This window comes from Panicum hallii, chromosome 3 (genome assembly GCF_002211085.1).
Source record: "Panicum hallii strain FIL2 chromosome 3, PHallii_v3.1, whole genome shotgun sequence".
Lineage (NCBI taxonomy): Eukaryota > Viridiplantae > Streptophyta > Magnoliopsida > Poales > Poaceae > Panicum > Panicum hallii.
This window is the reverse complement of record NC_038044.1, coordinates 15486000-15510353: the sequence shown is the minus strand read 5'-3', so window position 1 is coordinate 15510353 and position 24354 is coordinate 15486000. Positions and strand designations below refer to the sequence as shown.

Below are 24354 nucleotides of genomic sequence, written 5' to 3'. Positions count from 1 at the left end.
AACGCGGGCATCGCGGCAGAATTTTTTTCCCCTTAAAAAAAATTCAGATAGCAGCAGAGCTGGTGATGGCATCGGGGGTACAGCTAATAAACCCTTGCGTCACCGTGGTCCCGTCAGCAGCATGGCGTCCGCTCCATTTTTCTCCTCTCGTAAAGCCCAGCAGCCGTCGTGTGAGAGATTTATAGATAAGCATGTATGTGCTTCTGAGCACAAATTGACCGTCTTTTGATGCTGTGGAGCAGTATTCTAGTTCAGGCGGTCACGTTCTGATCAGGTACTACGGTACGGTGATGATGGCCGGCCATGTTGTTGGCGATATGCTTATTAATCTGCCGATGAGTTGGGCCCATGACGTCACATGAATGCATGGTTTCACACCGCCCAGGGCTGCAAAACAGATGGAGTTTGCTCTTAGGAGTATTAAGCAAGCCGGGAACGAGATTTACGCAACCACCGAATTTAGAGTTCAGAAGTTCGTTCTCAACCACTTATAAGATTCACATCTCATATTACAGAAAAAGTTTCTTTTAATATTGGAGGTGCTCCAGCGAATTACTAATTCTATCTTCAATACCAAAATATTTTTGTGATTATCAAAACACACCTCCATCTTAGTCAAATTTAGAGGATTTCTTCCTCTACCCTATCTATTGAGTAATTTGCTATATTAATAAAAAAATATTATCGATGATGGAGAGAGAAAATATATAAGATATAAGAAATAAATAATATGTTGGAGATACGCTCTTACTCGGCTGCCATCGAGCAAGTGGCTTCACGCTACCTCATGACAAGTTAACATGACATTCTATTATCGTTTTTTTCAAGGAGCTTATTATTGTAGCCACGCGAACTTTTTTTACAAAAGTTAACATGGCAGTTCGAGTGGCTACAAAAGTTGAATTCAGGGCTGTGTGAGTACTTGGCTACGAAAGTACATCATGGGCCACTCGAACGAACCTAGCTAAGGGATCTCAAAGAAACTTACGCCTGCACTTTCTCCTCCGGTACATATACTAGTAGCTCAGACTGCACACATCAAATTAAGCTAGACCTCTACCGATCTCTGACACCACTCCTATTGAAACAATCCAACGTAATCGAGAGGGGCGAATTCGCCAATGTCGTCAAACAAGCTCTCGCCGAGGCCGATGTCGTCGCAGACCAAGTAACCGTCCAAAGGATGCCACTCCGGCGAGCTCATACTCGTCAGCTCCGGCACCGGCGGCGGCGTTGACTGCTCGCTTATTAATTCAGCCGCGTCGCCCATGCCCGCTCGCAGCTCTTTCTCCTCCGGCGAGTGGCACAAATCTGATGTCTCGCTGACCACCAGGCCGCCGCCTTCGTCACAGGACGACGACCAGGGCGAACCGCGTATAAGTTGTTGTCCGTCCCTGGTGCTCGCGCCGAAGTTGATGACGAACGGCGCCGGCGACTCCGCGACGTCGTCGCCGCGGCAGCAGGTGTGCTCGCCAAAGTAGTTTATGAGGTAGACGGAAGGGTCCGCCTCCGACCGCTGCACCTGCCGCCTGGCCATGCAGCCGTGGTCGTCCTTGTAGGTGCAGCGGAAGTAGAGCCTGCACATGCGAACGAGCAGATGGAAGACGAAGATCAGTGGTTGATCTCTTGCGTGCATGATTGCCAGTCAGAGGGGTTTTATTTGATGAGGAGTTCAGATAATCTTGTAATCAGAAGAGGTCTCCACCTCGGGTGCTTGCTGCCGTGGATGTCCTTTTGCCCGTACTTCCTCCAGACGAAGCCGTCCTCCATTGTCCGCCTCTTCTCAGCTCGTGTTGCCCTCTCGCCACCGCTCAGCCTGGAGATCATCATCAGTATGTTAACGTTCTAGAACACTAGACCTGAAGACGACATCAATCACTCATGAGCTGAACTGAACTAGTGTTGGCTACCTCATCCTCTTGGAATTGGAACTCGTCGCCGGGGTAGAAACCGCGCCCTGCTCCGGATTGCGGCGCTTCCTGGCGCTGCTGGCAGCCGCAGCGTCCTCCGTGGCAGCGCGCAGCGCCGCGAGAGCTCGGTCGCAGCAGCGGAGGATCTGCTCGGCCAGATCCTGAAGGCCGTGGGGTGCTGCGCCTGCGCCGACCGCCGGCTGCTGGCCGAGCAAGGACCGCAGAAAGGCAGCCGATTTCCTCCCCTTGGCGACGAGCTCAGATGCCGCAGTAGCGGGCGCCGCCATTGCTGCCATCCTTCTCCCTTGCTCTGATCTGATCTGATCTGATCTGACCGATCTCTCTTTCTTCTTTTTGTCTTGTGCCGATTTCGGGGCGTGGAGCTCTGGGGGAATGTGCCACCCCATTTATAGAGCTACGAAGAACTGAGCTTGCCACCCTGTGATCACTGACTGACTGATTAATCTGGTAGGTGTTTACACGAAGGGGGAAGCAGCGTCGTGGTGGAATCGGGCAGGGTAGACGACAAATTAAGCATGCACGCAGGCGTCGTATTCGCTGGTGTTCATGTGCCGCGTGTTATGGTTCTGAATAAAGCCCGCGTTGTTTTAGTTAACAGAGAGCGTGGGTCAGACTGACCCCCCACAAAATTGCCACTTGCTAGGGGGTCAGATTTCCCCTCATGGACCAAACAGAAGGGGGGCCTGCTGACCCAGAGAAATGGGGTTAGAATTAGATAACCTCCTATGATCCTATCGGGTAGCTGATGGTAGGTAGCTGATGGTGACTCGAATCCTGATCCAAAGACCTAAAAGTGAGCATCTTCCCCTTCTTAGTGCAGACTTGGGAATTCAGGACGTGTTCATTTTCTGCCCTCTAAATTTTAGACCCATCACATCAAAGAGAATCTTATCATTTAGAAATATTAAATAAAGTCTAATTACAAAACTTTTTGCACAGATGGGTGCTAATTCGCGAGACAAATTTAATGAGTCTAATTAATCCATAATTTGCTACAGTGATGCTACAGTAATCATCCGCTAATCATGAACTAATATACCTCATTAGATTCGTCTCGCGAATTAGCACTGGGGTTCTGCAATTAGTTTTATAATTAGACTTTATTTAATACTTCTAAATGATAAGATTCTCTTTGATGTGATCCCTCTAAACTTTAGACATCAGGAAACGAACGCACCCTCAGCCCTGCGTGGAGTTGGAATAGTATACATGCAGTCCAGCTTGCAGTTGCAGGCGTGAACCCTGGCTGGTGTGTATGCATGCATTTGGTCAGCTGATCGATGTCAACTGAGCAGCTGCGTGAGAACTGGAGAAGGGAAAGCTATGATATGTCAGCTGCGTTAGCCCCTACCATTATTATTTGAAGGAATCTCTATCGGTTTATCTAGCCAATCCGTTGAATTTAACATGGGACGCAAGCTTGTTTTCCTTTACCTTAAAAATATGAAGTATGACTTCAGAGAATGAAGAGTTCATGGCATGTGCACCCTACGCTAGTTACAATTCGCCGGATGGATCTGGAACTGGAGCGCCGAGACATGGAACAAGGAAAAAGTTTGTGGATCAACCTGCTTACTAAACTTAGTAGTAGGGTTTTGTGGCCAATATCCACCGATATTTCTGACCTTTGAGTTTTATCGGTGGATATCGATAGGAAAATTAAAAATATCATCTTTATTACTGTTTGATTGAATTATTTTAAATCTATTTATGTTTTGATCTGTTACCTGTACTAGATTTTTATTCGTCGACAGTGTTTGCAACGCTTAGTGGTGCAGTAAACGGAACATGATGCAAACGGAGTAGGGTACTTACAGATGGTCTAACGAATTCATTTCACTTGTGAACCATGGACTCGTATATTAATTTACTTCTCTAGTGTTCGATCAGAGCACTTTCATCTTATCTGTCTTGGCGTCTCCACCCAATCCACCCCCACACAATCGGAATGACATGCACGACGCCCTAGTTGTAGAGCCACATATGCACTGGACATGAATGAAATCATGTTTTTTTAGTGTTTATATATATAGATAGGTAATAGTATTTCAATTTATGGTATCTTCTTTTCTTACGGCAGCGGGCTTGTTCGCAAATTAATAAAGGAATCTCATGCATACATAGCAAACTAACTCAAATGCCATCAAAGACGAAACGCACAAATTCCTTCACAACACTAGTACATAATCCTCCGGTAGTCCCGGTTCCCAACCCTCTTTAGTCCCGGTTATGGAACCAAGACTACGAATCCGGGATTAGTGCTTTATGACTCGAACCCGAGACCCCTTGCCTCACGCAAGGCTTCTTTACAACCTCACCTACACAGCATGTGACTTTGAATAGAATACTTTCCTTTTAAACTAATCCATGAAGGATCTTTTAGTTCGGGTTGGAACCGTTGGACCCGGAACTAAAACCTTGTTTAATCCAGACCCAAAATTGGCCAGAACAAATGAGTACGAAAGATTGTTTTAGTAGTGCAAAGAGCAAACATCCAAAACAAATTCAAGTACTAACATTCCTACACAACAAAAGAACTCAATAGATGATGACTACACGTACAAGGATATGTTTCAAACTCTAGTATGGTATCTGACAAAAAAAATGTAGTTTATTTTGTATTTCTGAAAACCATAACTTAGTGCACTCGTTCTGCCACTATCTGAGTTTGAACTTGCATTTGTCAGTTAACTGACCAAGAACGATGGTATGGCCACATCATCAAGCTTTGTCAGTTAAAATCAGGGCTGCATCTTAATGCTAAAAATATCTCTTTTGAAACAAACAAAAGGTCTATTTTAACACGCTATACTAAAAAAGGAAAAAGTCAACCGGCTGGCCATGTAGCCGAGACATCAGAGCCTTGCGTAAGCATAGCTAGCGTCAGCACCTTGCCCAATAAGTTGTGCCATTGAAGATTTGCAAAGTGGACCTGGGCCAGTTTTGCTAGGCCCATAATCCCGTAATTCAAGTGACCCGCCATAAATTCGCGTTAAGCAAGTAAAAGCCCAAGTACTTGTCTGTGGCGATGCTTCACACATACTAAGGCGAAAACCCAGCTGCATGCGTCTACATGGCCTCATCCATCAAGGCTTGTCCATGCAGTCTGAATCGCCGGTTCGAGCGTCAAATCGGCAGCTGCCCCGGTGGCAAGATTTGCAAGTTCAGGCCGGACTTTGGCAATAAAGCGAATTCTTTACTAATATTTAGTTCGTGTGAATTGAGCAGTTCGTAGTTTCGCACAGTGCTGGCTTTCGTCGAGAGATTGGGGCTGAAGATTTCTTCACAACTCTTTCGAAAATAAACACTTGTTTTGAAACAAGAAAGAATGTCACAGAAAAGCCAAACTGGAGGGCCATTAGCATCGGCCAGCCAGCATTAAATCCTGCGCTTTCTTCGTTATAGGAAAGAGCAAAAGAGCAGCGGTGTCGAGCCGTGTGATCACAACGTCAGTCAAGTATCACACGGCACACCTGGCTTTCCAAATCCGTAACCAAATTCGCAAAAAAAAAATATAGAAACAAAAAAAAAGCTTGAAGAGGCAGGCAGAGTGCGGCGATTTGAGAGAGCAGCGGACAGCCGGATCACGAATCAAGAACAGCGGAACCAGTAAGGATAGCGATGCGGCGAAGAATACGTTAGACGAGGAAGCTAGGAGGGGATCAAGTGCTCGGCTGCATCGCTCCTCGCCCTCCCTGCGAGCGGCTGGCGGCGCGGGGTGGAGAGACGCTGGTGGCGAGATTGGTGGAGACGAGCACATCGGTCCTTATATAGAGCTGGGCTAGCTAGGGCAAATTTAGTCATAGTGCCTGGGCCACGCTGAAAATTACAAGATGGACTGGGCCCAACGTTCTATGGAAGGCCCAAATATTAGTCCATTGGGCTTCTACTACAGATGTGCTAGATAGTAGAGTTTTTTTAAAAAAAGGTTAAAAAATTAAATTTGAAAAAGGGTACCGTTTTGAAAATTTTCGAAAAATGTGTGCCTCCCGCCCAATCAACGGGCGGGAGGCGTGGGGCCGGCCACCTCCCGCCCATCCAACGGGCGGGAGGTCCGAAAATTTTTCCCAGGCCCCTCCCGAGGGCCTCTTCGCGAATAAGAAAAAGTTTCTTATTCGCGAAGAGGCCCCTGAGGCATCCCGCCCGCCCAACGGGCGGGAAGTTCCTATCTTATTTTCTGTTCAAATTTTTGTTTTACATACTATTTTAAATTCATACTTTTTAAAATACAAAATTTATTCGCCATACTCTTTTGTATACATATAAAATTTTAATTCAATTTTACAAAAAAAATTAATGTATCTAAAGCTCGTATGAAGATGGTTAAACGATAATATTTTGCAACGCAGAATCCAAATATTACGATAGTACGATACATCAACCCATTAAAAATAAAATAGTATCGTACAAAAACAGTTTAAATATATAGAGTTCACCGAATCAGGAGTATCTACCTCGCCTGTCCCGGACCTCGTGCTCTGTTCGTCCTCCCCTCTAGTCCTAGCCCGTCGGCGTATGTGGCCCACCGAGTACGTGAATGCATCTGAAGCACGGTGAGGACAAGGCGGAGGAGGTGCTGGCATGAACGGGTCATCCTGAGACTGTGCAGCTCGAGCATCATACGTCTGGGAGGGACCAATGATGTCAGGCCCGGCGCCGCCGCCCACCAACTCCGACCAAGTGACGGAGCCGCCCTCCCAGTTATCCCTGTCTGGCACACCGAATAGACAACCGTGTGCAGAAACTCCCATTGACCATGCATGCTGAGTATAGCCCTGAGAGTACGGAGCAGCTGGCGTCGAACCCGACGGGAGAAACGTTCCTGGAGCAAAGGCGCCAAACGTCTGAGGCTCCATTCTTGCAGGAGGAGGTCCCATTGTCGCCGAGTGCATGACTATAAAAACAAACAAAATTAGTCGTGTAAATTAAAATTAATCGATATGGCAATTATAAAGGACTTACAGCTCGAACTAGCGGCAGTACCACTGGACGCTGCGTGCGGTGCTGAAGAGGTCGACGGGCCAGCTGTGTACACGTGGGCGGACGCATGAGATGAACTGGAGGCCCCCACGTCGTCTCTGCCGCGACACGTCCGTGCACGTAACGCTCGCGTCAAGTTGTCTTGAATCTTACGAAAGCTGTCTTTGTACTGTGCGTCCGGTACACGTACTCCACGTTCAAGCAACGTGATCTGAGATATAGCTTCGACCTCCGCGCAGTTGATCAGATCGATCTGCATACGTAATGGGAAGCAGAGTAATATTGTTATCGATTTTTTATAAAAAAATATTTAATAATTGAAGTTGCGAAAGATGTACCGCGCCACGCTGCGCCTGATCACGGTACAAGGGATACGTGTCCGAGATGGTCGACTGGTGCTGATGCTCCGCGTCATCAATACGTGAAAGAGTGACATACGGACGCGTGCGAGTGAGGTACCAGCGGAGGTATGTGCCGTAAGACGCCTCCGTGTGTGGCTGCGGCTCGTCCCACACATCGACAGGTGCGTCTAGCCACCCTCCTACGTACTCCTGCACCTTGACAACCCAGTTGACCTCGTTGGCATGATATCCCCTGCGCGAATATCTGTTGCAAATATTTAAAAGAAAACATTACTTCATGATAATGATTATATAATTAATACAAAACGAGTTATCACAAACTTACTCGTGTACGCTGCGCGGCACGGCCTGGAACGCTCGAAGTAGGAGAGGAAAGTGCAGTTGTCGCTCGAACTACCTCATCACTCGCTCGACGCAGTACGGCTCCACGACAATATCGAACACTAGGTTCGCCTTTGTGAGCCAGTACGCCTCGTCATGCGTCCAGAGGGAGGACAACCCGTGCGGCGCACGTGTCTGGACAGCCGCAGCGGTGTACGGGGTCCAGATGACATCATGTGGCCGCATCTGATCAAATTCGGACACGAACTGCGGGTATGCTTTTCGGACCTGCCGATGTACCCAGCTCATCTACAAAATTACACAACTGCGTCGGTACTTTGCATATACAGAAACATACAACAGTAAATTAAAGAGCTTACCCGTCGATCGGTCCAAAACAAACCCATCATGGGGCTATCCTCGTGCCACATCCCATACATCTCGAGCGGATAAGGCTCCTCGCTGATTAGGGGGCGTGCTATGGCGAATCGCTCGTACGACCATAGCTACAGCAGAAGTGGACAGCCTGTGATGACGGCGGTCCTCTCCGGATTGAAACAGGCCTGGCAAAAACCTCGTTACATGGCAGCAAGCACTGCCGATCCCCAGCTCCACCCAGGTACCTGGTCCGGCTCCGCATCCGCAATCGCGCGCGCGTACTGGATGAGAAGCTTGTCCATATAATTGCCGCTGGAGTTGTAGAAAAGAGTCCAGCCGAACAACCACAGCAGATATGCCTCCAGGCAGCGCGACATCTCGTACTGCCCAGCAAGAGGGTGGAGATCCTGAGCCTGAAATATATTTCTTCAATAATTAGAGGTAGTCACATATAATTCAATTAAATTAATTAAAAATAATTGTACATACCCTATATTGTATTACCCAACCCTTGGCGGGGCCGGGCGTGTCAGGTACATCCAAAAAATATGGCGGGTTCACTGGAGCAAACCGCTCCTGAAGCTCCACCCTCCAGGTAGGTGGCACGACAACCGGGCCAACAGCTTCACCTGCAATGGGAAGCCCGAACAGGTATGACACGTCCTGCAACGTGGGGGCCATCTCCCCGCACGGCAAGTGGAACGTGTGCGTCTCCGGACGCCACCTGTCCGCCAACGCCGCAAGTAGAGAGCGGTCTAGCTACATCCGCTTCTTGGCGCCACCGTCTTGGCCGTCGCTGGCCTGAAGCATACGTGCAAATGGCAGCAAACCAGCCTCACGTAACCTGTATATTTTGCATTGTGGTTACAATTGTCGTAGAAGCTATACATTCATTCCGTAGAAAAATACAAAGTATCACCTGTCAAGCCAGCGGTCGTTCAGGTGCAACAACTCCTTTGCTACACGAGGGCGCAACTCGTGAAGCTGTTGCCCCTCCACCGCTGCTAGGTACGACTTGTGCCGTTCATCGGTGTTCGCGTCAAGGAGCTCCGGTGTCTGCGCCATATCTGCATGAAAAATATAACTATCCTAAGACATATTCCTACAAACAATTGAAAATACTAAAAACTATTCAAAATATAATTACCCTAAGAAATATTTCTAAAAACTATTGAAAATACTAAAAACTATTCAAAATACAACTACCCTAAGAAATATTTTAAGAACTATTGAAAATATTAAAAACTATTCAAAATATAACTACCCTAAGAAATATTCCTAAAAACTATTGAAATACTACAAACTATTCAAAATAACCCTAAAAAATATTTCTAACAACTATTGAAAATACTAAAAAGTCCTCAAAATATAACTACCCTAAGAAATATTCCTAAAAACTATTGAAAATACTTAAAACTATTCAAAATATAACTACCCTAAGAAATATATCTAAAACCTATTGAAAATACTAAAAACTCCTCAAAATATAACTACCCTAAGAAATATTCCTAAAACTATTGAAAATACTAAAAACTATTCAAAATATAACTACCCTAAGAAATATTCCTAAAAACTATTAAAAATACTAAAAACTATTCAAAATATAACTACCCTAAGAAATATATCTAAAAACTATTAAAAATACTAAAAACTATTTAAAATAGAACTACCCTAACAAATATTTCTAAAAGCTATTGAAAATACTGAAAACTATTCAAAATATAACTACCCTAACAAATATTCCTAAAAATAATTGATAATTATACGACTAGAACGAGAATATACCTCCAAACCGACGTGTGAACAGGGCTTCACCGCTTCCTCTCCTCTCTTCCTCTCCTCCCTTTATTTTTTTCTTGATTTTTGCTGAATAATAAGGGAATTTGGGGGTGGGTGGGGGCTTAAATAGTGTGTGTGGGGGGGGGGGAACGTCCCGCCCGTTGGGAGGGCAGGATGCCCCTCCGGGGAACCTCCCGCCCGTTGGGAGGGCGGGATGCCGCGCGAGGGGTCTGGGAAATATTTTTGGACGTCCCGCCCGTTGGATGGGCGGAAGATCTCCGGCCCCACGCCTCCCGCCCGTTGATCGGGCGGGAGGCACCCATTTTTTGAATATTTCTAAATTGGCACCCCTTTTTCGAATTTAATTTTTTTAAACCCTTTTTTAAAAAAGTCCTAGATAGTATAGGATACTATCTCGTTCGGGAATTAAAACCGTGATCTCAAACCACCACACAGAAGTGCAGCGCCACTCAGAAAAATCCAGTAAACTGAGTTCATCATCAAGGTCCTAAAATCTCCGATGAAGAACGCAAAAATGTGGGAGTTTTTTTAGGAGAACAATAGAACGTCCAGTTTGGCTTGTGAACAAAATTTTCAGCCCAGCCAACAACGTTGAGAAAGAGAAGAACCGGGCACATCGCTCAGCAGCGCCGGCTCTGCAGAAGCGGGCTCGGTGAACTGTACCCCAACGCGCGGTGCAGCGGCAGCGGCTGCGCACCACCACCGCGCACGCTACTGTTCCAACTGCCTGGGTCGTCGGACTCCGGCAGCGCGGACGACGTCGGAGTCGTCTGGCGCGGTGCCGGCCCAGCAACGCCCCCGGACGCCGCCAGCTCGAGCACCTCCTCGCAGCCGCCGCACCGCAGCCTGGCGACCTTTCTCCGTGACACCAGCGTCGTCGCCGGCACCTGCAGCAGCTCGGAGCAGCTGCCGCAGACCAGGAACGGCGCGCCGCCCATGACCGGGCGGCAGTGGTGCTGCTTCCGCCGTCCGCTGCGCGCGCCGGTGGACGATGCCGAAGACGACCGCGACGAGCCAGTGCTGCCGCCCGCGTTCCGGCGCGGGGCGTGCTCCTGGCCAGGCAGCGCCCGCGCGAGATGGGACTCCAGCCGGCGGAAGAAGCGGGCGCCGCGGCGCGCCGCCGCCGCTCTCGCGCCGATTGACGCCGGCTCGATGGCGGCGATCAGGCCGCGGAGGCTGTCAAGCGTGCTGAGCAGGTCCCTTTGGAACGCCGGGTCCGTCAGCGGCGACGGCCCGACACGGGACGACGGCACCTGTCTGGACCAGCTGATAGAACTCATAGAAGCCTCGAGCTCCTGTAAGCCCACGAAAGATCGCCGGCGCTGCCGTCCGCACGCGTTTCTTGGAGAGGAGAACCCCTCCTTCGTCTCCGAATGCGTTGACATGAACACGCCGCAACGGAGAACGAACGAGTCAGAGCACGCCGCGCGCCTCGTCCGCCGAGACAGCGGCCGGCGCTCGTCTTGCTCGTTCGAGTAAACGCGGGCACCGTCGCGGCTGTTCGCGGTTAAGCCGGAACAAGACGTGGAGCTGCTGAACAACGGAGACCGGTCGCCGTGGACGTCGAGAACCGAAGCCTGAGTCCGGCAAGCGTCGAGCTCGTCGGAGAACACCGACGCGGTGTCCGCCGAGAGGATCTCCAGCCTACTGAGCGCATCGCCGGTTTCTTCCGTCGGCACCGGGTTCTTGCCTGCCGTGCAGAAAAGAAAAGAAACGCACGCATCAGGCGCATGAGCAGAGCAAAACCTCATGTCGTTCTGCGCTGGGATTTGAGGTTAAAAGCAGCAGTACCTCTGATCGGAGTGCGGCATTTGCTGCAGTAGTAGATGACCACCTCGGGGTCCTGGTAGACCATGGCGCGGCAGTAAGGGCACCGGCCGAACCGCTTTCTGATCTCACCCGACTCCATGATCGTCCTGGTTGGCTGGTTTGCCTACGAAAGGCACAGAGTCTGGTCAAGGAATTGAGGAAGGCTCAGGGGCAGAGGTTGCATGTCCTTGGCTTCAGAGTTCAGACATCAGATGCTTTCAGAATGCAGGGTGGTTCATCAGAGTTCTTAGGCATTCACCACAACTACCACTCGATCGATCAAAATTATTACATGCGCCATGATTCTGGGTACAACAAGACTGCAGGAGTGGCATGACCGAAATTCGTATCCTTGATGGAAAAAAAAAGGGCCAACGCACAAATCAGACGACAAGAAGAATGAACACCCAACGCACCTGGCTGACAGAACCTTCAAGAGACCTCCAAATTTTTCACGTAACTGTCAACTTGGCAACAAGGATACGAATTGCCTAGAGCAAGAAGTTGCTTTGCTATGAGAAAGTTTCTGAACCTTTAAGGCAAAGGAAGATCTTGTAGGAGGAACGAGGAGAAGCAGTCGCCACGTTTTTGAGCCAGCAAAGACACAGCAATCCGGACGAAATCACGAAATATTCTAGTACGGGGGCGTGAGAAGAAGAGGCCATCATTAGGAAGTTGGAAATGGAGCACAGCTCGATGTTTTTTTAAAAAAAACGAAGTATATGTATAGTTTGACCTCGCAAGAAAAGAAACGAGAGATATCTTCTTTCAGATATCTGGATTGGTTACAAATTAGAATTTGTGAAGAGAAAATTGCAGAAATTTTACACAAAAGTTACTGGAGCAAAGTGACGTGATAGCTAAGTGCCTACTCCCTCCTATCCAAATTAACCCAAATTATTAGTTCTCTTCGTAGACTTTGTTATACACCTAGATATAATATATATATATAGATGGATAGAAAAATTATGAATCTAGAAAAACCAAAACAATTAATAATTTGGAACGGATGGAGTAGGTATGAAAAAACATAGGTCATAAAAATAAAATATCCACAAAAGTAGGAAGGGATTATACATAAGAAAAGGAGTTCATGAATCATGAATTCATGATATAAGAATAAACATAGAGCCTGGTTGGATGCCAATTTTTACCCAGCCAAAATCAGGGCATGCCAATAAAATTTTGTTACCAATTGATTTATATCTAAAATTTGGCACTTGTAACTAAAATATTGGCAAGTTATTAGAAGTGCCCTTACAAAAGGGAAAAATATTGGTTGCTATGTTTTGGCATTAAACCAAATGAATACCTAAATTTTTTGCCAATACTTTGGCAAGCCCTGATTTTAGTAAACCAACATTTTGACTTGCCATGATTTTGGTTGGTGAAAATTGGCATCCACCCAATCAAGCTCGTAGCGCGAAAAAGGCCATACATTAGGTGCGGGTATTTTGACGGGTAAACGTGGACGCATCAGTACATCACGCATGCAAGAATCAAGATTTTCTTCTTTTTGGTCCCTTCTATAAAAGGCCCAAGATATTGCGTTGGGCCATTCAGGCTGATTGCTAAATTTAGCCCATCCCGGGTGCGAGCGCGATATAGGCCCAACTCCCGGCGGCTGCCATGGCCCATCTTCGGCTCTTTGCGAGGTCTTTTGCTCCGTCAGCCGGCCGGACGCTGCTGAAACGAGGAGCGAGCTCCGCGGTGAGGTCCCTCTGTTGTTACTGAAGCAGTGAACCTGAAGTGCGATTTGTGGGCACGCAGCACAAAACATCAGCCAACCACATGCCAAGGTGGAAGGAACGCGGTGACACGGCAGATCAAACATATACGCTTTGGTGTGTACTAGGATTCTACGGTGGTTGAGTTGCAAGTTTGCTGTAAGAACTTGACTGTGTGCGGTCGTGGAGGCCGAATACAACTCAGTTTTTTATAAGAAAAAGTTCATCTTACTCTCCTTACTAATCTACTTTGTCCGCTTAATGCTCTAAACAAAATTTAGCTCAATTTACTCCCTAAGCAATTTCAATTGGTCCAATCTACCTCTATTAATATTTTCTTTTTTTATTTCTTCGCGTATAAATTGAGTTTTAAGTTTTAATTTTATGAGTGGATGGGGAACATGATGCCTTATGTTAAAAAAATAAATTAAAAAATTATGATAGTTATTTTCATAGTTTAGGAAGATTTAGTATGAAATTGATCATAGAGATAGTAATCATAAAAAATTCATAACGTATTTTTCTAGCATAGGGCATCAAATTATAAGTCACGGTGCAAATTTTGAAGTTCAAATTCCACTTGTACGCGGAGAAAAATAAAAAGAAGAAATCTCAGTAGAGGGTACATTGGATCAATTGAAATAGTTTGGGGAAGTAAATTGAGTATAAAGTTTGTTCAGAGAGTTAAGCGGATAAAATGGATTGGTGAAGGGAGTAAAATAAACTTTTTCCTTTTCTAAAAAAGAGTTGGTTTGTGTATTGACTTTAAGAGAGTGGTTTGTGCATCAACTTTTTTAGGATGCAAATTGGTGTACCTCCAACCTTTTTTTATAACTACTGGACTAGCTGAAATAAAGCTTGATCGATGGGAAAAGCATACCGCAGGTACCATCACAAAGAAACATAACTAGCCGCTGTGGGAATGCGAATGGCTACCAAGTATCAACGACTAACCGTGTCAAGTTAATCCACGAGCATCTAGCAGCCTCAGCAGCTTGAGCAAGAATTAACTAGGGCACGGAACTAATTAGGCTGTTCATCGAACGTAACCAGAGGATCTGCCAGTAGTACTACTAGTGCAGTAGTGCTCGGGACTCGGGAGATCATAGCACGGCACCCAACAGGATCAGAGCCGGCGACGACGCAGCCGCCGGCTTCCATCCCCTGGCAATAATGTCTCGCGCTGCAGGCTTGCTTGGCTAGTGGAAGCGGAGCTGCATCGCCATCGACCAGACGGGCGCCGGGCCATTGGTCGCGGCGATGTAGACGGCGATCCCTTCGCCCTGCTCAGCTCCGGCGGAGGCGTTCCCGTGTGGCAGACCTGCGTTGGCAATCCACAAGCCCAGAGTTAAACCAAACTCGATCGACCAGTGACTAGTGTGTGAAAGGGCAGACTGGCAGTAAGATCAGTGCGTGCTGCGTAATCGATCAAATCAAGACCATTAGCGAGAGAGTGAGAGAGAGTACCTGCTGCCTCCACGTTCTGCAAAAGGCTCTCCGCGAGATAACGGCCTGCCAAGAACACGCACAGGAGGAACACGACGGCCACTGCTCCGATGGCTGCCAGGACGTAGAACAGGACGGATAGTGCCATCTTCCCTGCGGGCATTCGAGTCGAAGCTGTTAACAAGGAATCAAGCTTAGCAGGCACTGGTGCGTTCCCTTGGGGTTTAACGAGAGAAAAGGGGGCGGACAAATCGACTGAAGCTCTGCATTCGAGTGCAAATGCCAGACCTTTTGTGACATTCCAGCGCAATAGACAATGGTGCTAGCAGAAATTCGCTAAGAAATGCGCAAGAGACTGAGCTACGTATGGCCAATTTCTCGTTGTTCTTGTTGTTCCCATCTTTGCGGAGGAAGAGGCCGGCACGTCGAGATCACTCACACAGGGGTCGCCGCTTGGGCTGGGCCAAGGCCTTGGCCAGGTCTGCGAGCCTCTGCTCCAAGCTGTCGGGGTACGAGCGCGCGTCGCCGGCGCCGAACCGCGGCCGCGAGTCGCCGCCGTCCTCGTCGGCCAAGGAGGCGTGTTCTTCGGCGTACACCACGGCGCAGCCGGGGCGCCAGGCGCCGGCGCTGCGGACGTCGTCGTCGCAGGCCTCGGCCGCCGCCGCGACGGCGGCCCGGAGGCACTCCCCGCAGCCGGACTCGGCCGGCGCGGCGGGCCCGAAGCAGAGGCCGAGCGCGCGCGCGCCGGTCCCCGCGGAGGCCGGCGGCAGCGAGGCGAACCCCGTCGCCGCGGCGGCGGACGGGAGCGCGGCGAGGAGCGGGGCGAGGCTGGCGCGGAAGGACTCGGCCGCCTCGGCTTTGTTGGCCGCCCCCGGGGCCGGCGCAGCGCAGCCAATCACCGTGCCGGAGGACCAGCCGGCGTGGCCGCCCGAGCCCCCGGCCCCGGAGCCGCCCGCCGCGGCGTGGAGCAGCAGGACTACCGCCAGCGGCGCCGTCGCCGTATGGAGCGCCATGGCTGGGACGCGAGGCGAGGGAGAGGTGAGTGGATGCTTGGCCGCCGGCCGGCCTGTGACTGTGAGTGACGGTGGCTTGGTGGGGTTTCCGACGAGGGGGGAACACCAGCTGAACCAACGAGACGACCGGTCCGGGCTAGCTAGCTAGGCTAGCTAAAGGTGCAAGACGCAGCCGCGGCGAGGCCCTACGCCCTACGCTACGCGCGAAAGATGGCCGATGGGAGCTCGGAACGGGTGTGGCGAAGGCACGGCGCGCCAGCGCGGGCCCTTGCCTGTTCGGGCAACTGGGATGGCGACCGTGCTCACGCCTTCTACTTTGGCGCGGGCGGGTTCACGGAAGTGACGGTGCGGAGCAGAGTAGCAGCGAGCCCTCGTGATTCCGCGCTCCGCCTCTGCAGCTCTGCTCCTCGACGCAGGACGCGACCCCGCCACCCCGGGCATACCGCTTTCCGTTACCAACATGGCGTTCTCTAGCACGGGATCCCGTCGAGCACCGGTGCTCGAAGCGCAGCAGGGGTGGGTTCAGACATAGCATTGCCTAGAGTGGCTGGGTGCTTGATCTCGCGGTACACGCAACGCTAGCTACGTCTGTCCTAGCGTACTCGATCGGGATCTCGTTCCACTCCATCCGCCCATCACGATCAGGAGGCCATCAAGCAGTCAGTCCAGTATTCGAGCTTACTAGTAGCCAGTTCATGAGAGTTCTCATTACAGCAGACCCAGACACATTAGCAGCTCTCCGCTGATAGGAAGCGCACTCCATTAGAGAGCACGTTTTAGTCAGTCCAGACTGCTGAGTAGTAGATCAGCAGGAACCAAAATAGCAACAGAAATCTCGCGGCATGATAAACCGGGTTCGACGGTGTTGTCTGAAGCTCTATGTCCGACTAGACGATCTCAAGTTCTAAAACGGTGGTACTGCCAATTCTACACAGTACCTTTGGCTGGAACTCAATAAAAGGTACCCATAATACTTGGCCAAACCATACTTCGAGCCACACGTTTTCCGAGCAATCGAGAGATAGTCGATCCAGCGGCACCCCTTGCTTTCCTGCCCTACTCGAAACTGAAACCTGGGGCAATAAGTTGAGAGCATATATAAATTTTTTAAAAAAGTGTTAATTATCTTGACAGTGGAAGTCAAACTATTTAGCTTGTCAGAGTACATGTTTCTAGTACAATAGGTAACAAAAAAAGTCATAGTACAAAATGAAAATAAATTATGATTGGTACTAAAGGTTTGTAAAGATACCATGCTAATGTTTATACTTCAAATAACTAAATGTATAACTGAAGGGGAGTGACTAAATGCATAATCGAATCGAATGACACACATAAAGGTCGGCAATCCAAGAGGTGACACTCATGTATCAGGGCCCATATATCATAGAGATAGAGTGGCATTCATGGATTCACTACTTGAGAGAGGCATTTTCCTGATAGTGAACAATGTATGTAGAGAAGCATTGCTTCACTGGCAATTCAAATGCATGCAATTAACTTATATGAACAAGACTAGGTGATATGTAATTCAGCCAATAAGAGCATGTAATTGGACATGTACACTAAAGCCTTCAAAAGACAAGGTGAGGCAAGAGCACAACAATATGTAACCATACTGTACCATTGCTAAATACAGAAATATGTGCTGCTGTACAGAAGTAATCAGCAAGTGAACTAATGTTCGTAACTAGTCTATTGAATCATTTGTGCTACCTCTTAGAACAAATAGACAAGTAGAATATTCAAAACAAGTCAACATCCAGTCATACTTTTCATGCAATTTAATTCAAGAGGAAAATACATCAGCGATCCTTAAACTTGTCCCAAGATGCTTATGAACGTGGAGGAAAACTTTAGAAATGTTGAAAAACTTTATATTGTTTCTAGTTAGCTTACGAATGTTGCATGTAGACAGGAGCTTCAAAACTTTGTAAACTTTCTCATCAACCACGTCACATTTCACCACTATTATCTTAAGGTGTTCAGATATCGCAGTTGTTTCCTGTACTGGAATGTAGTTTCCTTTCATTTCCATTTTATGATCAGATCCCTGTAGTAAACAATCAGTTCACAAGGATCAATCAATGATGTATAATAAATTTAACAAAGCAACAATTTTCCATCCATAACACACACACACACACACACACCCCTTCGAACAAAGTTCAAGAGTAAGCTTCTCTAGAAGTGGTGAGTTCTTGAGAATGCATGTTATTGCGTCCAAATCAAGAGCCACACACCAATAATCACTGAGTAACAATGTCTTCATTTTGCTAAAGGTAGGACACCATTTCAAATCCATTTTGAAAATAAACTGAATTAAATGCAAGCAACAACTAATTATCAGTGCAAAATCATCTGGAAATTATTAATGAGGACGCAAATGTTTAATTTAAGAACTCCAAACGGTACTGAAGCATAAGAAAACCTGTCTATGTGCATTTACTAATGATGGGATAACTATGACTTATGAACAAGCTGAAGGCAAAAGTATCCAATACCGTTTTGGATTCAGCTATCAATGCCAAGTTCTTGGCTTTTGATAAACCTTCCAGAAGAATGCAGTTGCTATTATCATGTATGGTGCCATTGCAGCTGTTACAATCCCCTGAGTCACAATCCTCACAGCTGTCCACACTCCTGTCAACGACTCTGATAGAAGCATCCACTAATGATGGAATGCTCTCAAGCACCGGAGTGTTATACCAATTGTCATCTAACAGCAGCGAAACCAGAGAGGGGCTGTGAATATGAGTGTGAAAGCTTTCACTGAATACACAAGCGGTGATGCTCAGGCGTTTCAGAGACTTAGATATGATCCTCTTGACAAGAGACGAGTCACAGTCGTCAGCCGCTAGTTTCCAGTGCTGGACAGCCTGATAAGTTAAGGAAACTTTCCTTCACCTGAACACCAACAAGCTCTAGCTCCATTAAGTGTCGGGAGACAAGATGCAGGTCATGTAGATCAAAGTGTTGGCTTTGCTGTGTCAAAAGCAACCGGAGCACCCGAACCTGGCAGCGAATAGCATGCCGGAACCAGAGGTTCACACGGATAACGTCGCCATCAGAGAATTCATCGGCGATACCGTCGAACCTGAGCTCACATGTTTCTAGAGGCGCGATTCCGCGGGTGAGAAGAAGATGGTCCACAGACTCCCGGAGCCCCTCTAGATCGTCGTCGTCGTTACCGATGATGCGCAGGCCTGTCGCGAACATCCAGAGGTCGCGCCAGCGCCGGGCGAGCACGCACGTCCGCACGGCGTCCCACGCTGGCAGGAAACCGAGGATGTGCTGGAGGACGCCGTCCGGCAAGGCATCTATGCTGCTTCCTGCGCTCTCCATCGGCGCTTTCTTGCCCCTTTTCCCTCTTCTCGCCGGAGGCATTCCGTCGAACAGGCGGCTGGCGTCTGTGCTGCGGGACGAGAAACCATATTGTTGGATAACGGCGGGAGGTTCGGATGAGGATATGTAAACCTCGGCGCTCGGCCGCTCGTCGGTGACCAGCTCACCTCGCGTCGCCGCAGCCTGAGCCCCTGGGGTGAGAATTGAGATCGAAGCAGAAGCGGCAGGGGTGGCGCCGATCGGAGGAGAGAGGAGGGTCCTCTTGTTATTTTCCTTAGCTTGTTCCGTCTTCTCGGAGGAGAGAGGATGGAACGAACGGTCAACATGAATTCAGGCCCAATATCCTTCAGTCTAGGGCCCATTATGTTCTCTGCGTTACCCATCTTTATTTTCGCCGGCCCATCTCCTCCCATCTGGATAACAAACGTTACAAGCCGCTGCCTGCCACGTAGCACACCTCGCAGCCTCTGCTCCCTACTCCACACGCCGCTCCCGTCTGTCTCCCGCGTCCTCGGCTGCCTTCGACACCCCATGGGATGAGAGCCCCCTCCTCGCCATGGCCGCCTCCCTCCTGCCCCCGGCCACCCTCGCCAAGAAGTACCCCACCCTCCTGCACCCGTTCGGCGCCAAGCCACACGCCCAGAGGCTGATCTTTAGGTGCGGCGCGACCAGCGACGGCGCGGACGATGGCTGGGCGTCCTTTCTGGACGAGATCAAGAGCTCGCTGCAGGTGGGCCCGTCCGACACGGTGGCCAGCGACGCCGGCGCGGGCGCCACGCCGGACGACCTCGTGACCGCGCTGCCACTGGACCCCTCCGCCGGCCCGACCATCGGAGACACGACCAATGCCGCCGCCGGCGCGGCGAACGAGCTCCTGGGCGTGGACGCGTCCGCCGCGGCGGCCAGCAGCGACGCGGGCGCGGGCGCCATCCCGGACGGGCTCCTGAGCGCGCTGCACATGGACGCATCCAACCCGGCGGTGCGCGCGGCGGGCGGCGCGCTGTCCCGCCTGGATGCGCTCACGGCGGGGCTGTCGGACGCGCAGCGGTGGGCGCTGTTGGGGTTCCTGGGCGTGACGTGGCTGTACCTGACGGCGCGGCCGGGGGTGCTGAGCGGCGCCGTGGACGCCTACGTGCTGGCGCCGCTGCAGCTGGCGCTGGACAGCGCGCTGGGCCGGCGGAGCCTCAAGATGAGCGACTTCGTGGTCGGCGAGCGCATCGGGGAGGGCTCGTTCGGGGTGGTGTTCTTCGGCGCCGTGGTGCCGAAGAACGGCGCCGTCGTGGAGGAGCGGTCGGGCAGGGCCAGGACGAGCCTCCAGAACGACGACAGGTACAAGGAGAAGGTCATCCTCAAGAAGGTAAGCCAAGCAGCGAGGAGACAATCACGGCTGCGAGATTGCTCTGATGCCGAGAGAAATGGCGACGCTGATCAGCTGATGCGTGGCTGATCGTGTTCAGATCAAGGTGGGCACGGTGGGGGCCAAGGAGTGCGGCGACTACGAGGAGTGGTTCAACTACCGCGTGGCCAGGGCGGCGCCGGAGACGTGCGCCGACTTCCTCGGGAGCTTCGTCGCCGACAAGACCAAGTCGGAGTTCGTCAAGGGCGGCAAGTGGCTCGTCTGGAAGTTCGAGGTGCGCATTTGGGCCATTGGCGTTGCTATTAACTCCACTGTTTTTTCTCTCTCTCTAAGTTCTCAGATTTTCCTGTTGCGAGTTCAGAACTTCTGATCGTAAAAGAATTTGAAATCGAAAATAACAAAACGCAATTAGAAAAACCATTGGCCCATGCAGGTCTCGAACCTGCGACCTTCGCGTTATTAGCACGACGCTCTAACCAACTGAGCTAATAGGCCATTTCGATTCAAAATTCAATAATACTTTATTTGTCCAATACTTGCAGGGGGACCGGACGTTGGCGAACTACCTGAACGACCGGGGGTTCCCGTCCAACCTGGAGCAGCTCATGTTCGGGCGCGCGCTGCGTGGGCTGGGCACGCTGGAGCGCGACGCGCTGGTGGTGAAGCAGGTGATGCGGCAGCTGGTCACGTCGCTGAAGCGCATCCACGGCACGGGCATCGTGCACCGCGACATCAAGCCCTCCAACCTCGTCGTCACCCGGCGCGGGCAGGTGAAGCTCATCGACTTCGGCGCCGCCACCGACCTCCGCATCGGCAAGAACTACGTCCCCGACCGCACCCTGCTCGACCCGGACTACTGCCCGCCCGAGCTCTACGTCCTTCCCGAGGAGACGCCCGAGCCCCCGCCGGAGCCCATCGCCGCCATCCTCTCCCCGATCCTCTGGCAGGTGGGTGGATCGCCGTTCTCCCCTCGCGCTTTCGTTACCGCTCTGATCAGATCAGACATTGATAGACTCCGCCCGCTCCTCTCGCAGCTGAACAACCCGGACCTGTTCGACATGTACTCGGCGGGGATAGTGCTGATGCAGATGGCCATACCGACGCTGCGGACGCAGTCGGGGCTCAAGAACTTCAACAGCGAGCTCAGGTCCGCAGGCTACGACCTCAACAAGTGGCGGCAGAGCACGCGCCGGAGGCCCGACCTGCAGATCCTGGACCTGGACTCGGGGCGAGGCTGGGACCTCGCCACCAAGCTCATCTCGCAGCGGGGCGCCAACGGCGGGGGCAGGCTCTCCGCCGCCGCGGCGCTGAGGCACCCATATTTTCTCCTGGGTGGAGATCAGGCCGCGGCCGTGCTGTCCAAGCTCTCACTCAGCAAATAGCACCCATCCATGGCTCATGGCTGGGAACGTACAGGCTCGCTCTATACAGATTGGGTAATTGGAATAATCCTCGGATCGGTTCATCGCTGTACGCTGCGCATTGTTGAGTCCTTGGCAATGGCATTGGCATTTTTTTTGCTGTATGACCACTCATGAGAGGGATCAAGAGGAAGGCATCTGCTGGTCGTAGCTGGTGTTACAATTTTTTGTTCTGTATGAGATTGCTTGAACAATGTGGTGCAGAGTTTCAGACACTAGCTAACTTTACATTATACTAGACAGAAATCCTACTTCCGCTGGTCAGTTCCTCGAAACTATGAAGATCCCAGAGAGCCCATCGACTGGTTGCCAAATTTCTGAGCTGTTCCCGTTTCAGCCGATCAGGTGTTTGGCCATGCTTGTTCTGATGCTATGCTGACAGACGTAATGGTCATCGGTCATTTCTCCTGGCAGTATGGATCGAACTTCCTCTGGAGATCTTCCTGGTTGCCCCCGACCAGCTTGTCGATCTCCTTCTTGTCTCTCATGAAGATGAACGTTGGAGTTGCGCGTACGTCGAATTGCGTGACCAGTTCCTGGAGAACCAATTTAAGGCAGCACTTAAATTTTGCTCTGTGTCCAAAGTAAAAAAAAATGAAGAAAGAAATCAATGGGCGAAATTCCGAATAGTGATGTACCGGCAGTTCGTCTACATCGATGGACACGAAAACAAGATCAGAATGCTTCAAAGAGAGCTCGGCGAATAATGGAGCAGCATTCCTGCACGGTCCGCACCAAGTCGCGCTGAATTTTACCACAACCTGTGCACACGTGGACATGTCAAAGCATACATGGTTAACCTGGTGAAAACGTGAAGGACTCGTGCAATGGACAGCCAAATGCACAGCAAACACCTCGTATTTTGCTATCAGGGCATACTCACTGTGCCCTAATGTCACAAGGAAGGAGTATCTAGTAATTGCTACTCATCTTGGTTACTTACCGTTTGCCCAAGTTCATTCGCTTCGTCCAGTTTCCGTTCCCAACACTTCAGATCTGGTATGATAGTCACTTTCCCCGCGCTGTAGTCCAGATGTTCCTCAGCATCTACAGCACTCTGCAAACGGAACCATGATACAAATTTCCTGAATCAGAAACCTACTAAAAATATGCGAATGGTTAGTCTTTCATATGATTGTACTCCTTTCATTCCAAATTATACGTTATTTTGGCAAATCTAGAAACATAGTTTAACGACCTATAGTTTGGAGCTGAGTTAGTATATATTTTCTTTTAGCAAAACCATGTACTGTCATGTACGTATTTGCAAAGCATATCAAACGAGGCGGAACGGCAATGCATGACGCGCCAGCAAACAAAAACTGTAATGGAGTAGGAGGAAATAATTTACACTGCCACAGCACCCCATCGGTTCGAGGCAATTCGTCGGGATATCGATCCGGACCCCTGGATAGAAATAAAAGATTAAAAATGGTGTCAATGATCCAAGAAAAAAATGGTGTAAATGCCATGCATAGTTTAAGGAAATAGGCTGATCAGATAGCACGAGACAAGCAAGTCCACGAAATGTTTGATTGCTCTTGACAGATTGTTGCAAACTATAGAAAAATTCAGGAAACAAAAGAGCTTCAGGTAGGTGGTAATTAGCACTTCAGCATTTCGATTGATAAATTAACGAGACAAAAGGTCACAAATTGATTGTCCCAAAGCAAAGTAGGATGCAGAGAATTCGAGTACCAATCGGAAAAGGAAAGCTTTTACAATTGGAGAATTCATAAATAAAACAAGACCATGATAAATCGAGGTCGAAACTTCTACGCATCATTTTGTCTGATCCTCTCAACAAGATGTAACAAAGCGTAGATTCTGTTTATCAGGACACGGTGGAATAGCATCATTGCGAGTTCGGTTTTCCCACTCTCCACAATCATAGAAAAGCAATAGCGTGAAACCAACGCACTGTATTTTTCAAAGAAAAAAAAAGACAAGAAGAAAAAACAGACGCATTGCTGTTGGGAGAGGAACCGGCACTTACCTCTGCCAAAGGCCAAGGAAACGAGGAATGCTCGTGTTCACCTCCCAACCGGACTCAACCCGGCAGCCAACGCGGGCGCCGGTTCCCGTTCCCGTTCCCGCTCCCGTTCCCAAGCGCGGCAAGCGAGCTCGCGCGGCGTGCGGTGGTGGACGGCACCCCGGGGGGGGGGGGGGGGGGGGGGCGGGGGGCAGGAGGGAGGGGCGGGGGGTGGCGCCGGGGCCTAGGGGAGCGAACGAGCCACCGCCATTGCCGGGGGCAGCTCCCTGATAACCGCGGCGGCACGTTGGCGGAATTGCCCTTCGCGGGAATAGCAGCTAGCCGCCAAAGTAGGGGCGCGCGGGCGGGCGCGATCACCTGGACGCTTCAAATACTCTGGCAAAGGGAGCGGGCCCGAACGGGAATTTCTTGAGCAACTGAGGGGGCAGTGCGAGAAAACGCCGACCCTGCACTGCACTGCACGGCCAAAAT

The 24354-nt window shown here is 50.0% G+C and overlaps 5 protein-coding genes, 1 non-coding gene and 1 pseudogene across 7 annotated transcripts; 1 reads left to right on the top strand and 6 right to left on the bottom strand.

Annotated features, from left to right (window-relative positions):
• Positions 1-843: 843 nt before the first annotated feature.
• LOC112887566 (probable WRKY transcription factor 38) lies at positions 844-2274 on the bottom strand. The gene is made up of 3 exons (XM_025953758.1): positions 1911-2274; positions 1706-1816; positions 844-1577 (listed from the first exon to the last, which is right to left on the bottom strand). Exons 1-3 carry the CDS (start codon positions 2204-2206, stop codon positions 1079-1081), a joined length of 906 nt encoding a protein of 301 aa, XP_025809543.1. The 5' UTR covers positions 2207-2274; the 3' UTR covers positions 844-1078.
• Positions 2275-10392: 8118 nt separating this feature from the next.
• Positions 10393-12049, bottom strand: LOC112885278. Its single transcript, XM_025950933.1, has 3 exons — positions 11998-12049; positions 11564-11705; positions 10393-11462 (listed from the first exon to the last, which is right to left on the bottom strand). The coding sequence occupies exons 2-3, from the start codon at positions 11679-11681 to the stop codon at positions 10393-10395; spliced, it is 1188 nt and encodes a 395-aa protein (XP_025806718.1). The 5' UTR covers positions 11682-11705; positions 11998-12049.
• Positions 12050-14255: 2206 nt separating this feature from the next.
• LOC112886106 lies at positions 14256-15947 on the bottom strand. Its single transcript, XM_025951884.1, has 3 exons — positions 15194-15947; positions 14776-14907; positions 14256-14629 (listed from the first exon to the last, which is right to left on the bottom strand). Exons 1-3 carry the CDS (start codon positions 15765-15767, stop codon positions 14508-14510), a joined length of 828 nt encoding a protein of 275 aa, XP_025807669.1. The 5' UTR covers positions 15768-15947; the 3' UTR covers positions 14256-14507.
• An 84-nt stretch (positions 15948-16031) lies between these two features.
• LOC112886105 lies at positions 16032-19474 on the bottom strand (annotated as a pseudogene).
• Positions 19475-19559: 85 nt separating this feature from the next.
• On the top strand, positions 19560-22067 carry LOC112886104 (serine/threonine-protein kinase STN8, chloroplastic). Its single transcript, XM_025951883.1, has 4 exons — positions 19560-20469; positions 20570-20743; positions 21012-21416; positions 21504-22067. Exons 1-4 carry the CDS (start codon positions 19669-19671, stop codon positions 21849-21851), a joined length of 1728 nt encoding a protein of 575 aa, XP_025807668.1. The 5' UTR covers positions 19560-19668; the 3' UTR covers positions 21852-22067.
• TRNAI-AAU lies at positions 20891-20964 on the bottom strand. The gene has a single exon. It is a non-coding gene; the product is annotated as a tRNA-Ile (tRNA).
• On the bottom strand, positions 21981-24253 carry LOC112886107 (thioredoxin H5-like). Of its 2 annotated transcripts, XM_025951885.1 has the most exons (5): positions 23887-24253; positions 23242-23297; positions 22834-22947; positions 22529-22651; positions 21981-22426 (listed from the first exon to the last, which is right to left on the bottom strand). In XM_025951885.1, the coding sequence occupies exons 2-5, from the start codon at positions 23257-23259 to the stop codon at positions 22289-22291; spliced, it is 393 nt and encodes a 130-aa protein (XP_025807670.1). In that variant the 5' UTR covers positions 23260-23297; positions 23887-24253; the 3' UTR covers positions 21981-22288. The 2 variants fall into 2 exon arrangements, with proteins under 2 accessions (XP_025807670.1, XP_025807671.1); XM_025951886.1 differs by lacking the exon at positions 23887-24253 and having other exon boundaries at positions 23242-23554.
• Between the last annotated feature and the right edge of the window lie 101 nt (positions 24254-24354).

Coding starts and splice junctions, on each gene's coding strand:
- LOC112887566 (XM_025953758.1), bottom strand. CDS start 2,206: ATGGCAGCAATGGCGGCGCCCGCTACTGCGGCATCTGAGCTCGTCGCC. Junction 1,817..1,910: donor TCCAATTCCAAGAGGATGAG/GTAGCCAACACT, acceptor GATGATCTCCAG/GCTGAGCGGTGGCGAGAGGG. Junction 1,578..1,705: donor CACGGCAGCAAGCACCCGAG/GTGGAGACCTCT, acceptor TCGCATGTGCAG/GCTCTACTTCCGCTGCACCT.
- LOC112885278 (XM_025950933.1), bottom strand. CDS start 11,681: ATGGAGTCGGGTGAGATCAGAAAGCGGTTCGGCCGGTGCCCTTACTGC. Junction 11,463..11,563: donor ATGCCGCACTCCGATCAGAG/GTACTGCTGCTT, acceptor TCTGCACGGCAG/GCAAGAACCCGGTGCCGACG.
- LOC112886106 (XM_025951884.1), bottom strand. CDS start 15,767: ATGGCGCTCCATACGGCGACGGCGCCGCTGGCGGTAGTCCTGCTGCTC. Junction 14,908..15,193: donor GCCCAAGCGGCGACCCCTGT/GTGAGTGATCTC, acceptor GAATGCCCGCAG/GGAAGATGGCACTATCCGTC. Junction 14,630..14,775: donor GCAGAACGTGGAGGCAGCAG/GTACTCTCTCTC, acceptor TTGCCAACGCAG/GTCTGCCACACGGGAACGCC.
- LOC112886104 (XM_025951883.1), top strand. CDS start 19,669: ATGGCCGCCTCCCTCCTGCCCCCGGCCACCCTCGCCAAGAAGTACCCC. Junction 20,470..20,569: donor AGAAGGTCATCCTCAAGAAG/GTAAGCCAAGCA, acceptor GATCGTGTTCAG/ATCAAGGTGGGCACGGTGGG. Junction 20,744..21,011: donor GGCTCGTCTGGAAGTTCGAG/GTGCGCATTTGG, acceptor CAATACTTGCAG/GGGGACCGGACGTTGGCGAA.
- LOC112886107 (XM_025951885.1), bottom strand. Junction 22,652..22,833: donor CGAATGAACTTGGGCAAACG/GTAAGTAACCAA, acceptor ACGTGTGCACAG/GTTGTGGTAAAATTCAGCGC. Junction 22,427..22,528: donor TCGATGTAGACGAACTGCCG/GTACATCACTAT, acceptor TTGGTTCTCCAG/GAACTGGTCACGCAATTCGA.